This window comes from Taudactylus pleione, unplaced genomic scaffold, assembly GCF_031769625.1.
Source record: "Taudactylus pleione unplaced genomic scaffold, aTauple2 ptg000018l, whole genome shotgun sequence".
Lineage (NCBI taxonomy): Eukaryota > Metazoa > Chordata > Amphibia > Anura > Myobatrachidae > Taudactylus > Taudactylus pleione.
Window position 1 is genome coordinate 20134353 of NW_028284420.1, and position 15290 is coordinate 20149642.

Below are 15290 nucleotides of genomic sequence, written 5' to 3' on the forward strand. Positions count from 1 at the left end.
TCCAAAACTAGCGAAATTGATTTTTGGGTGGCCTACAAGTTTGGGGGAGGTGTTTTTTTTTTATTGCAGGTGTTTGCTGAAGGTGCGTTTTTTGCAGTACTTAAAACCTCACTTTAGCAATTTTTAACTTTGTTTGCACCCATTTTCAAGTACCCCAAATTTGACAGGAGTACTTATTTTCACCAAAAAAAACTGCTAAACGCTATTCTTCACCACTTGTGCAAAGCCGCTATTTTGGAGCAATTGCCAGCACTTAAGTACCCCAAATAGCTTCAGTAGGGCAAATCGAGGACATCTACAATGATCCTCAATGTTAGTGCATCTTTTGGGGAGTGGCAGGCTGATTTCCCCAATTCTGACAACACTTTTCGCCTGTTAGAGTTTCGCCTGGACACGTTTTCGCATCCTTTGGAATTGAACATAGCGAATAGCGGCGGCACTCACGATAAGTTTCCGCGGCTAAAACACGGGAGGTTGGCAAAGTGCAGCATGCGAACAAGTATAGCGGGTGCGAAACTAATTGAATACGGCCCTTAACTGGCAACATTTTTTTCAAAAAACCGCTCAGAAATTGTTGGGACCCAATTAATGAATTTGGTCAAGAACATCTATTCTAAAACTTATCCAACACGATTTTTATAAAAAAATATATATTTAAATTTTTTTTTAGACCCACAACTTTTAACATTGTTTTTTTTAATATCGGTCATCGATACATATCAGACCATTGATGTGTGTAACATCGCAACCAAGCCCTGAAATCTAAGTTTATTTGAATTTAATTAATTGGACATTTTTACATTCCCAACAGATCGCTTTGGGGACTGCTTTGACACCTCTTGTTAAATAGTGATACATACAGTAATTGTCAGGGGATTTACAGCAAAATTGATATAATAAATATGCTCTTAGGAACAAAGCCACCATCAGGGCTGTACAGGAGGAATGGCAGTAAAGAACCGGGACTGTCTAGGGGCACACAGATTGACAAGGGGGCCAACCGTGCTGCACTCTGGCTCCAGGAGGAAAAGATGGCTCACTGACCCATATTTTTGAGGTTCAAGGGGTCTGCCTGTTGCTCCAATGCCTAGTTGTTTATTGCAGGCTCAGAGAGTTCTGCAATCAGGTTGGTTGGCAATCAGGGCCATGCCTCATCCTGCAGTCCGGCACGGAGCATGGAGCTGCTAATTTGTGGTGTGTGAGTAGTAAATCAGTGATAACGTACAGCACACTGGGGGAGAAGTTTACACTAGATCCAGCGCAAATTGACATGTGCATCGAATATCAACATATATTAAAGCAGTTACCATACAAAACATCACTTTCTCTATGGTCTCTTCCTGCACAGGTGTACTGATATTGCCATCACCATAAAGTTATAAGGTGACAGTATTGAAACAGCTCTTATTATAAATTATAATCTCACTTTTGTGGCTTATCATTTTTATGCGTAGCATCTGCAGCAAGCACAGCTGTGTGACTAGATGCATCCTCACACATGCGTTCTCCGTTTGCGAATGAGATCTCACAGTTTCTGCTAGATCTTGTGCATGTGCATTGGAGCTGGCCAGGCGTAGCGCATCCTCTCTAGGCCGAAGTGCTACAAGATTTGCAGATCGTCGGCAAGCCTGGTGACAGAGGGGACTAGGGGCACAGCTGTATTGGCTCCCATTGTACCACTGAGATGATCAGCAGGGAGAAGGTATGTACGGAGACTGTCTGTGGAGACACTGTAGCTTGAACGTCCGGCAGTGGTGGTGGCTGATGCAAAAAAGTATTGTTTATTTACTGTGGTATGGCACGCGTGATGTCATGCAATGCCACACCACTGAAAGGCAAAGCAGAGGAGCCGCGGCAAGAAGAGGAGCAGTCAGAAGACATAGAAGAAGGTAGGTCAAGTGTCTGTGAACTGGAGCCAGAGGGAGGCTGGAAATGGAGACATAGAAAGGAGCTGGAGAGACACTGGTAGGCTAGAGAGACAGAAGGGAGCTGAAGCTTGAAAGACACTGGAAACACTGGTGGGCTAGAAAGACAGAAGGGAGCTGAAGCTTGAAAGACACTGGAGACACTGGTGGGCTAGAAAGACACTGTGGGGATGGAGAGATACTGGGACTGGAGAGGCAGAAGGGGGCTGGGGCTGGACAGACACTGTGCGGCTGGAGAGGCAGGGGGCTGGAGAGTCATTGGGGGCTTTAGAGACAGAAGGGGGGCTGAGGCTGAAGAGAACTAGAGGGAAGTGGCTAGAGATTATCCACAACTGGCAGAATTAGAAGGAAAAGGTGCGGGGAGACAGTAATTTAAAAAAATATTACAGCTACAAATGGTACCAAATTAGCAAATACAGTTTAATAATGCAAAGTTGTTTGATCAAGGAAGTTCAAATTTGCCCTGCACCCAAACTTCTGTTACCTGGGGGGATTAATATCAAAATTCTGAAAGCTACTGGGGGCCAGAGGTGGCCCCCAACCATTCTATTGAACCCTGAGCCTTTTCTCCAGAGAGCTCATACTGAATGCATAGTAAACTCCAGTCAGTGCGCAAACTCACTTGCATCCTATTCTCACAGCAATTTCCCAGCCAAAGTCTTAGATTTTTTTTCTTTTGTTTCTGCTAAAATAACAAGATTTATCAAGCAGTGAATGACAATCAGATAACCTGTTTCTTAAATGAAATGTCACACAGATGAAATAAATTACATTAAATGACTTGTAAAGCACTGACGGTATCACAATAGAATAATATTTTGTAAAACAAGATTTTTTTACATCTCACAAAAGACAGAATTAGAAATGTTGGCATTTAGTGATATTTCATAAATTTTCTTTTTTTCATTTGATCATTGACATTATTTACTTGGTTTAACTTTAAATGTAGTCTATTTTCTGCCGCAATAGTTATTTTTTTCACATGACTAAGATGAAAAAATTCAATAATATTTCTATCTAGAAAAAAAAAACCACTTTGACAGTACATGTTGTTCCCACATAGCACTAATTATACTCTCATGCCTCTATAACACCACTTTATCACAAGTCTGGATTAGCTGTACAAAGTACAAACTAGCTGTTTAGCGTAATAAATTAGGCTTGAGAATCACTGTAATCATTATGCTATAACAGATGGTACAAGTGTGGGGGAATCTACTGGAACACTGTTTCCCCAAAGGTTTTTCTACCTTCAAATGATTTGAATTTTGGCCTATGCATGCTCTGCACCTTGTACTAAATACTTCATATATTGCCATGTATTCAGCAGAAAGAATTGTTTATTTTTCCTGTCCAGGAATACAGCACTGATCTGCTGTGCTCTCTGCCTGGGATATTTTACCACCAGATTCCATTTATTCTTTCACATTTGTTTAATAAAGATGATATCTGGCCAGGTTGGAACTATTAATCTCTATAACAATAGGGGGCAGGGGTCGGAGAAAAAAAAGTTATATCCAAGTCTGGTGCAAGCCAAGTCCATGGTGCAGATTGATTTCAAAGCTCTAGGAAAAAGTCCTGGTGGGTACACAAGTAACACACCCTAAAAGAAGAGGATCTACAGAAGAGGACCTGTGCAGAGGATAGACATTCACAGATAGATGCATTCATCTCACTGTCCATGCAGGATTAGCTACATGTGTCTTTACCATCTGTATAAACTCTGTTGAATCCTACTCGGATATACACAATGCGTATGATTTCATCATTATAGCATTTGTTAGAGAAAGCTAAGTGGTAGGTTACCGTCGACAACGTTATTAGGATATTCACTTAAGTGTTATGTATATATGAATCATCTCCATTCCATCAGACACATTATTCAACATTATAATATCTGATTGTTAGCTAAGGAAACAGTACTGCAGCTGATGCTGGTAATTGACACGTTATCGCGTTATTGTGTGGTCTGAGAAAGAATTGTGCAACTGCTCCAATCTGGCAACCTACATATGTTCTGTTACCTGGCACTGATGACAAGAAGGAAAACCAGCCCATGTGAGACCAGCTTATGCGATTCTGGCTTCTTCTGCAAATTTGCTTGAAACATAGAATGTTATCACTGACCCTTCCTTTTTCATTTTCAAGTTCAGATTTGGATAGATATTGAACAGAATCTTTTGTAGAATTTTTCGGTATTCAGCTGAATACTGAATAATGGATTTAATGACTCCTTAATGACTGCGCTTATATGGTATTTACACTGCAATAATCAGTTAAATGTAAACCTGCACTTCAACGACCCCGAATCTTTAACGTGTTCTCACTTGTTATACAGGACAATATCTGGCCTCCAGATCAGCTCGGAGGGAATCCGTATTGATGTGACATTCTCATACTCCAGAGGGTCCCATCGCAGCTTGTAATCATTCCATTCCTAAAGGGAGAGTGAAGACAAAAGATAACATCACAAGACCATTTCTCAGTTTGTCAAGCCCTCTCCCAGGACACATGCTGCTCTCTGGTACAAAAATCTACACCTACTGCACATTTATCACTGGGCTGACTTTTATATATTTATGAATCCTGACCCTATTACTATCACAATGTGAAGGGAGCTATTTCCTGGGAAAGTCTCAAGCCTACCATTATACTACAAACTAGTGTCATTCCTAAGGCCTGAGGCCATTCCTCCTAACATCGGTCATTGGGACTGAGGGAGAGGCCGTGGTGACAGCACACTAGGCACACGAATCAGGACAAACGTCCTCATTGTGGGACAGTCTCCTCATATTGGAATGGTTAGGACTGGAGGTATGTGAGACATATTAAAAAAAAGCTTCTAAGTACACTTTTCTGCTGAGACAGACAGCACATCTAGGCATGCTCCGCAATTGGTATGAAATACCGGCAGCTCAACAGTCGCCGGTTCAAATCCTGACAGCGGCATCCCGACATCTGAAGATCCCGACAGGGGTGGTAAGTATGCTATCCCTAACCCTCCCTTAGTGGTGCCTAACCTCCCCCCTAGTGCCTAATCCTAACCTAACCCCCTTTCCCGCACCCTAAACCTAACTCTCCCGGGGGGTGCCTAACCGCCCCCAGTGTTGCCTAACCTTAACTCCCCCCTCCTCATATCCTAACCCTCCCCGGGGGGTGCCTAACCCTAAGATTCACCCGGAGGTGCCTATACCTAACTTTCCCCTAAGACCTAAGAAGCCCCGCTTAACTTCGTTCGGGATGCCGGCTGTCTGGATTTCGGCATGGCGCTAAAGATAGGTGTCGGGATTTCGACACCTATCTTTAGTCCCGGGTCAGGCTTCCACTGTTGGGATTCCAACGGCCGGCATTCCAGCCGCCGGTAATCGACAGCTGGCATCCCGGCAGCCGGTAATCTATCTTCATCCCCATGCTCTGCATCATATTGCGTTGTTAGACCTTGAAGCAATGCAATGCCCATTATGACATGTAAAGTGAATATGGTATGCAACAGATATTATTATACATATTTTTGGTTGTCAGTTCTAGCTTATATCTCTATATTAAAGTCCTCTGTGACCATAGCTGTGAAAAAAAGGGTGCAATTTGAGCCATCACTGCACATCCCGTCCACGTAGCAGGAGAATTGTCTGCTCTTCACGGGGTTCTGCTCCTACGCTCATGCTACTTTTTGTACATACATAATTTTAGCTATCTCACACACATTATATTTTATTTTTCACTGGATATGATGCAGTTTGGCTGTGCTCTATATAAAGAGGACTGTGTCCTATTTTATAGGACATAGACAATATACATCTATCCCTGAAAAGCACAAAAGGATTTGTATGAAGAGTGTGGGGTTGAGTTTGCTTCATACATCAAGGAGGCACCGTGCGCGATATTACTGCAGAGTAGAGATGTGTGGGTTCAGTTCCCAGAGAATTGACATCGACCGAATTTAGGAGTTCCAAGTCAAACTGAGTCCGAGTTCAGAATCACTTTGGGATACAGAGTAGAACTGAGTCCTGGTTTGGATTAGGGGTGTGCACCGGCCACTTTTCGTGTTTTGGTTTTGGATCTGGATTGGTTTTGCCAAAACCACCCTTCCGTGTTTTGGGTTCTGGGTTTTGTGTTTTGGATCTGTATTTTTTTTAAAAAAAAGCATAAAAACAGCTAAAATCACAGAATTTGTAGGTTTTTCTGCTCCTATGCTATTATTAACCTCAATAACCTTAATTTCCACTCATTTCCAGTCTATTCTGAACACCTCACACCTCACAATAGTGTTTTTATGTCCAAAAGGTTGCACCGAGTTAGCTGGATGACTATGCTAAGCGACACGAGTGGGCGGCACAAACACGTGACCCATCTAGGCATGATACTGCAGTGGCAGACAGGATGGCAGTTTGAAAAACTAGGCCCCAAACTGTACATAATGCAAAGAAAAAAAGAGGTGCAAGATGGAATTTTCCTTGGGCCCTCCCACCCACCCTTATATTGTATAAACAGGACATGCACACTTTAACAAACCAATCATTTCAGCGCCAGGGTCTGCCACACAACTGTGGCTGAAATGATTGGTTCGTTTGGGCCCCCACAAAACAAGCTGGCAATTAATCTGTCCCTGCACAAACTGGCTCTACGGAGGCAAGATGTCATCCTCATCCTCCTCATCCACCGATTCCTCACCCTCTTCAGTGTGTACATCCTCATCCTCCCAAAGTATTAACTCGTCCCCACTTGAATCCACCACCACAGGTCCCTCTGTACGTTCTGGAGGCTGGTTTCCCTGGAAGAGCTGATAATTCATTTTGACGAACATCATCTTCTCCACATTCTGTGGAAGCAACCTCCTACGCCTTTCGATGACAAGGTTCCCGGCTGCACTAAACACTCTTTCGGAGTACACACTGGAGGGGGGGCAACTCAGGTAAAATAGAGCCAGTTTGTACAGCGGCCTCCAAATTGCCTCTTTTTCCTGCCAGTACAGGTATGGACTGTCTGACATGCCTACGTGGATGCTGTCACCAATGTAATCCTCCACCATTCTGCCAATGGTGACAGTATCATATGCAGTGACAGTAGACATGTCAGAAATTGTTGCCAGGTCCTTCAGTCCGGACCAGATGTCCAAACTTGGTCCTGCCTGCCCTGCATCACCGCCAGCGGGTTGCTTAGGATACCTACGTTTTTTCCTGGCAGCCCCAGTTGCGGGAGAAAATGAAGAAGGAGCTGTTGACGTGTCACGTTCCGCTTCAGCTGACAGTGTGTTCACCAGCAGGTCTTTGCACCTCTGCAGGCTTGTGTCGGCCGGAAAGAGAGACACCACATAGGCTTTAAACCTAGGATCGAGCACGGTGGCCAAAATGTAGTGGTCTGATTTCAACAGATTGACCACCCTGGAATCCTGGCAAAGCGAATGAAGGGCTTCATCCACAAGTCCCACATGCCGAGCGGAATCGCTCCGTCTTAGCTCCTCCTTCACTTTCTCCAGCTGCTTCTGCAAAAGCCTGATGAGGGGAATGACCTGACTCAAGCTGGCAGTGTCTGAACTGACTTCACGTGTGGCAAGTTCGAAGGGCTGGAGAACCTTGCACAACACGGAAATCATTCTCCACTGCGCTTGAGTCAGGTGCATACCCCCTCCTTTGCCTATGTCATAGGTGGATGTATAGGCTTGTATGGCCTTTTGCTGCTCCTCCATCCTCTGAAGCATATAGAGGGTTGAGTTCCACCGCGTCACAACCTCTTGCTTCAGGTGATGGCGGGGCAGGTTCAAGAGTGTTTGCTGGCGCTCCAGTCTTCGGCACGCAGTCGCTGAATGGCGAAAGTGGCCAGAAATTTTTCGGGCCACCCAAAGCGTCTCCTGCACGCCCCTGTCGCTTTTCAGAAAATTCTGCACCACCAAGTTTATTGTGTGAGCAAAACATGGGACGTGCTGGAATTTGCCCAGATGTAATGCCCGCACAATATTGGTGGCGTTGTCAGATATCACAAATCCCCAGGAGAGTCTAAGTGGGGTAAGCCACTGGGCGATGATTTCCCTCAGTTTCTCTAAGAGGTTGTCGGCGGTGTGCCTCTTACTGAAACTGGTGATACACAGCGTAGCCTGCTATGGAACGAGCTGGCGTTTCTGAGATGCTGCTACTGGTGACGCTGCTGCTGTTGCTGCGTAAGGTGATACATCTACCCAGTGGGCTGTCACAGTCATATAGTCCTTAGTCTGCCCTGTTCCACTTGTCCACATGTCCGTGGTTAAGTGGACATTGTGTACAACGGCATTTTTCAGGACACTGAGGACACTTTTTCTGACGTTTCTGTACAGTCTCGGTATCGCCTGCCTAGTGAAGTGGAATCTAGACGGGATTTGGAACCGGGGACACACTACCTCCATCAATTGTCTAAATCCCACTGCACTAATGGCGGATACCGGACGCACATCTAACACCAACATAGCAGTCAAGGCCTCAGTTATACGTTTTGCTTCAGGATGACTGCTGTCGTACTTCATCCTCCTCGCTAAGGACTGTTGGAGGGTCAATTGTTTAGTAAAAGTAGTGGTGTTCCTACTTCCTCTCTGGGATGATGAACGACTTACAGCAGCAGCAGCAGCAGTAGGCGTAGCAATGCAGGATCCTCCGGAGGAATCCCGGATAGGAGAGTCAGTCATGCCAGTGACATGGCCTGCAGGACTACTTCCGATCCTGACTAAGGAGGAAATTGACGAGGAGGGAGTTGACGGTGTGGTTTGCAGGCGCTTGGATACAACAGGACAACGGGATTTAGGTGTCCCTGGACTGCTTACGGTCTTAGCCAAAGTTTCTGAACTTGACAGTAACTTTTTATGAACGCGCTGCAGGTGCCGTATAAGGGAGGATGTTCCTAGGTGGTTGACGTCCCTACCCCTACTTATTTCACCTTTACATATGGTACATATGGCAAGACAGTTGTTGTCCGGATTTGGATAGAAATATTGCCAGACCAAAGAGGTGGAATGTTTGGTCTTCTGCCCAGGCATGACCGTGATGGGCTTTTTCATCCAACGGACAACAACTGTCTCCCCCGGAGCCTGATTTAAACAAACCACATCACCATCAGAATCCTCCTCGCCAACTTCCTCCTCAGCGCCAGCTACACCAGTATCCTCATCCTGTTGTACTTCAACAGTGACATCTTCAATTGGCATATCAGCAAGTGGACTGCGGGTGCTCCTTTCAGCACTTGCAGGGGGCGTGCAAATGGTGGAAAGAGCCACCTCTTCCCGTCCAGTGCTGGCAAGGTCAGGCATCGCAACCACCACCACACTTGGACTCTCCTTGGGGATTTGTGATATCTTCTTAGAAAGCACAGTTCTTCGCTGTGCTTTTGCCAGCTTAAATCTTTTGATTTTTTTAGTGGGAGGAGGGCTTCCATCGTCACGTGAAGCTGAACAACTAGTCATGAACATACTAGGGATCGACCTTAGCCGTTCCTTGCCACTCCGTGTCGTAAATGGCATATTGGCAAGTTTACGTTTCTCTTCAGCTGATTTCAATGTTTTTTTCAAGGTCATTTTCCTGAACTTTGTCATTTGGGATTGTATGTGCCCTCTATTATGACATTGGGCATCGGCCTTGGCAGACGACGTTGATGGCATGTTATCGTCTATGTCATGACTAGTGGCAGCAGCTTCAGCAGTAGGAGGAAGTGGTTCTTGATCTTTCTCTATTTTATTTTTATCGGAGAAAGTTTGGTCCTCCATTTATGTTATATCGATTTGATATATACGTGCGGCTAAACACAGAAAATATTTTTTTATTTTTGCTGGAGAGTAGTGCACTTTGTGGGTTACACCAGCCTTTAAGAAATGAGCCAGCCGGCTCTTTACTTATGGGACACAGGCGCACGCTTGGCGCTGCTCCTTTGTTGATGCACGTGCGGCTACTGTGCACACAATTCACAAACACAGAAAATAATTTTTTTTTTGGTTTGGACTGGAGTGTACTTTGGGGCTTACAGCACCCTTTAACGGTCAAGCCAGCCGGCCCTTTACTTATGACAAAGGCGCACGCTTGGCACTACTTTGTTGATGCACGTGCGGCTACTGCGCACACAATTCACAAACACAGAAAATAATTTTTTTTTTGGTTTGGACTGGAGTGTACTTTGGGGGTTACAGCACCCTTTAACGGTCAAGCCAGCCGGCCCTTTACTTATGACACAGGCGCACGCTTGGCACTACTTTGTTGATGCATGTGCGGCTACTGCGCACACAATTCACAAACACAGAAAATATTTTTTTTTTGGTTTGGACTGGAGTGTACTTTGGGGGTTACAGCACCCTTTAACGGTCAAGCCAGCCGGCTCTTTACTTATGACACAGGCGCACGCTTGGCACTACTTTGTTGATGCACGTGCGGCTACTGCGCACACAATTCACAAACACAGAAAATAATTTTTTTTTGGTTTGGACTGGAGTGTACTTTGGGGGTTACAGCACCCTTTAACGGTCAAGCCAGCCGGCCCTTTACTTATGACACAGGCGCACGCTTGGCACTACTTTGTTGATGCACGTGCGGCTACTGCGCACACAATTCACAAACACAAAAAAAATATTATTTTTTTAGCACTTGGGGGGAGCACCCCTGATGGACAGAGCACCCCCTGGACAACACTACAGCATCCCTTTAGGACTGGGACACTGCACAGGACTTTGGAGTGGACACAGCCCCTATGGACAACTGACTGCACAACACAGTCCAGCCAGCCCCTATGGACTTTGAAGTAGTGGACACAGCCCCTATTAACAACAGCAGCACAGCACAGCACAGCCAGCCCCTATGGACTTTGAAGTAGTGGACAACAGCAGCACAGCGCAGCACAGCACAGCACAACACAACACTACTCTGCACTACACTACACTACACTACACTGCACTACACTACACAGCCCATCCAGCCCTAACTCCCACCCTCCCTCTTCACTGTCCACAGCCGAGTGAGAAAATGGCGCCGACGCGGGTACCTTATATAGGATCCAAAACCCGCGAGACTCGGAAGGCGGGAAGATGACGTTTTGCCTCGATTTCAGATCCGAGTCAGGCGGGAAAAGTCGAGCCTGACTCGGATCGGACTCGGATCGGGGGGCTCGGGGGGGTTCGGATTTCAGAAATCCGAACCCGCTCACCCCTAGTTTGGATCATCCTTGGGTTCGGAACCCGGATTTAAAAACTGAACTCGGGTTTTGGAATACATGTAAACAGGTCAAAATTATATAATTTTAGCAGTTTGTTTTATTTAAAAAAAAAAAATACAGTTCCAAAATCAAATCATGTGAGGATGTTTTTGCAAACCCAAAACACGAAGATAAATCTGAATCCTGAACCAAAACTGAAACATGGGGTCGGTGCACATCTCTACTGCAAAGTTATGCGAAACTTATTTAACAATGCTCTCATGATGGCGATAACAGAGAAAATCGCTGCTGGATCTCTTGGGAATCATCAACTGACTTCCTGTTTCTGAAACTGTACGCTACCTCACAGGCATAACTAGTATCTCACCTGTTTGACCCAGACATTAGTCGTCATCATCTGGTTCTTCTCATCCTGTAAAAAATAGAGAGTTGATCAGGAACAAGCTAAGAGGGATAGGCTTACTTCAGTGATTCATTTATTGTATGTCTTCTTCAATGGATTTATACATTTTATACTGTTTGTTGAAGTTTTATTTTTTTAGATATACTGTGTAGCACTGTACACCGAGGGGATCATGACACAAACTAATTACAGACAATAATATGAAACATAAACTAAAGATAGTCTTGTCTAAATTAGCTTATCATGTAGGAGGTGCTGAACAATTAGGGTATTGTCAGACAGCAGCATTTTCAACTTCCACTTCCTAAAGGAACGCACAAGAGCCCTCACGTCTGGTAGAAGGAGACGGACAGAGGATCCCTCTTCGCAACCTGGGACTCCTTCCCATAGGGAAGGAGCAGGTTGCGAGCCAAGAGAGGGAGCAATCGCCATCGGAAGTTAGCGAATGCTCCTGCATTCAAGCTCTGAAAATATTGTATTTTCGGAGCTTGATGAATTCTGTCCCCATACCAGTGTATGGGTACAGTGGGCCATTCCGTGAAAGGAAGGTAAGTAGGAGATATATGTGATATCTCCTGCTTTACCTTCTTGAAGAATGGCCCGATAACTTGATTTGTACGATTGCAGGTGAAAATTTTCATTTTCACCTGCTTTTGTAGAAATTGAGTGATGATAAATAGAGCCCATATAGTGATATTTTTCGATAGCTAGTTCATGTTTTACATGAATAGACCCCTATATCTTTCCTTCACCATTATTATAAATAAAGAGCTCTATTTACCAATGTAGTCCACTTGCCAGCTGTACCATTCAATTCTATGGCTGCTTCTCGCACTGATACATATTTGGATATTTGGTATATATGAATTCTAACCTGCCTGACTATATCGGTGGGATATGTCTGGCTCAGTGCAAAATCTACTCTCGTTTGCCCACACAGGCAATAGGATAACATGAAATGTGTATGTGCAGCTGACATCCATGCATGGACATAGCTGTTTAATCCGTCAGGGATCCAGCGTCTGGTTTTGCTGGTCCCCCTTGCCGGACTAGGTAATGCCATCTTAGCTTATTAATTGCCTGATTCCACCTTCCCCAAGGCAGTCTATGGAGACTCTGGTAAACGCCGGTAAATAGGTTAAGGACAGAGAAATCTCTGCATTACCCGCATGAGAAGTGGAACGATGCAGTAAAGGTGACTTTTTCTTGCTAGAAAGTAGTCTATTCACTGCTTGATAAATAGAGCCCTAGTTTTAGAGAAGGCTTTTGTGCTGCATGAACACTCTTGTGTGTTATCCATTTGGAGTAAATTTGTGTAACCCAGTGTTCTATTAACATTAGTCAAAATGTTGCTAACTATGCAATTTATAAATGTATATAATATCACTATTTCCGTCAGTCTCTTCCTTTTCTGGATGGAATGTATAGGTCTGTCAGTAACCTCTTACGCTGGGTCCCAAAAGCTCTTGTCTGACTCCACATTTCTGCCATGAGGTGAGGGGGGCATGCACATCATGAGGTAGACTGCAGGGGGTAGCAGGCAGCATGAGGTACATAATGTGATTTCACTTATATTTTGTAATGTGTTATATGCAAACTGGCCATTTACCAACATTCCAACTTACACACCTGGTCACTGCTGTACTTTGTTACATGGGAAGCATGTGGAGACAGTGGCAAACGCAGGATTTCTAGAGGGGGGTTTCCAAATGTTTGATTTTAGAGTGAGTGTGGCCATCCATGAAGAGGGTAGAATTAACACTTAACCAGCTTTAATATGCGTCATACAAAGTGTCTGGTGTGTCATAATTCCAGCATGTACAGGACCAGAGATTTTTATTTTAGATGTGGGCACCATTCCAGAGCATTGGAGCAAGTCCGGGAGTCTGGGAGCAGCAGAAAAACCCAGCACTACCCTGGACATATATGTAAATATTGGGCTCTATAGCAGTACATCCCTAACAGGGAATGTTTTCCAGATCTCCTAGTTGGTGCACAGGTTATTTATTACTGGCTGATACATGTTAAGAGATCTACAGGTGGTACTAATTATTTCATTTGTGATACTGAGAAGAACTTGCAGCACTAGTAAAATTGTATTATATTACTATTTCTATTGTGGTCATGGTGTGGGCTAGGGAGGGGGGTTTCCAGGAAGACGGAACCCCCCCCTGCGTTTGCCTATGGTTGATAGGCAGCTTTTGCGATCATTTTACTTCTTACACATCGCAGGGTTGGGCTCCTTTTGGAGCCCCTGTTCTAGCAGGTGATTAATACATCCGAGCGATCTATAATTTCTTATTGCCGTGAATATTGGGTCTAAACCCTAATAATAGTAAATATGCCCCTAAGTGTATTGCAATGTTATTACTTTTTAGCTGTGTATAGTAAGTTTTATATGTATTTTTATCAGCTAGCAGATCATATTGGGATATATAACTCCACAACAGCTAGTGAGCCACAGGATGCCTGCCTCTATTATAGATAGAGCGTATGTGTGTGGACTATAAATGATCTGAGCTGTTGACAGCAAGGTTACATCACATACACCACCTCCCTCCCACTTCTAGAGTCCTTCAGCATGTCTCTGCTATACAGTATATTTCTCATGCCCTCCCCAGACTGGGCAATTGCTTCTTTCCTGCCATCGTTCTACATAAACAATATGCAATGAGAGGATGTTCTGCCAGCAGCACTATATAATATTGCTGAGCTTTCCCCCCATGCCAATGCAGCATAGACATAATTGATTATCTGGATGAGGTATATAATGGAGAACATACATAGTGCTAAAGGCGGCGTTAATACCATTAGTGACTCATTCTAAATTATTAAGATGGTTTCTCACCGCTAAACTCAATGATTGCAATTTACAAGAACAAAATTGGTGGGTAGAAACGACCTCAGGTTGCCATGATGACAGAGTGAGGGTCCAGTTGGCGTGGACAGAGATCACTGTGAACATAAAATACTAATAATTTGACTAAAAGAAATGGCGTGTATCCATTTATCGTATGCTTCCAGTTTCAGCAGACTGTTTCCAGTAAATGCATTACATAACTGTAACAATATAATTAGAGGAATTTATTTTTATTTTATTATCAATTATGTTTGGAGTCCCATTGTATTCTTTTTGCCTAGAGGCCTTTATGTCTCCACTATGTATCCCATCCTTCCATTCAGTATATTTAATAGTCCTATCTATCTATCTATCTATCTATCTATCTATCTATCTATCTATGTGTCTGTCTGCCTATCTCGGTGTGCATGTGCTAATGCTTCATGTGGCACACAAAGAACAGGGTATGATTGCGGAACACTGGGCGAGCCTACATTGGAATGTGCCACGTCTACCAGGATATTGTCAAGCTCTTCCCAAGCTGGTATATGTTTATGGAGCATGGAAAGGCAAGCTATTAGTGGCAAGTGCATCTTCCAGCTGTCCCGGAATTGGGACAAAAGTCCTGATCTGCTGGGATAGCAAAACAGTGCTCTCAAATCCGGACTGTCCCACCTACATTGGGACTGATGCCGATGGGAGTTATACTTTAACTATTCTATATCATACCCATTCCTCCCAACTGTCCTAATTTAAACTTGAATAGTCAATTATCAGAGCCGTAACTAGACTTTTTGGTGCCCTGTGCCAAAAAGAGCATTGGCGCCCCCCCTCATTTTTAAAGGGACATAATGCACCCAAAAAAGGGGAATGGCCTCATGGGGAAGGGCCAGGGAAGAGATAGGGGAGGCCAGGAGATGCTGAGGATGAAATAAGAGGAAGCTACAAGCAAGAGTGATAATAAACA

The 15290-nt window shown here is 44.3% G+C and overlaps 1 protein-coding gene across 1 annotated transcript in view; it reads right to left on the bottom strand.

Annotated features, from left to right (window-relative positions):
* The window catches only part of CHRNA4 (cholinergic receptor nicotinic alpha 4 subunit), a 72727-nt gene that overhangs the window by 27239 nt on the left and 30198 nt on the right, over window positions 1–15290 (bottom strand). The window contains exons 3-4 of the mRNA XM_088442845.1: window positions 11449–11493; window positions 4253–4362 (exon numbers count right to left, since the gene is read on the bottom strand). Of these exons, the coding sequence (XP_088298971.1) occupies window positions 4253–4362; window positions 11449–11493 (155 nt within the window). The remainder of the gene's footprint in view (window positions 1–4252; window positions 4363–11448; window positions 11494–15290) is intronic.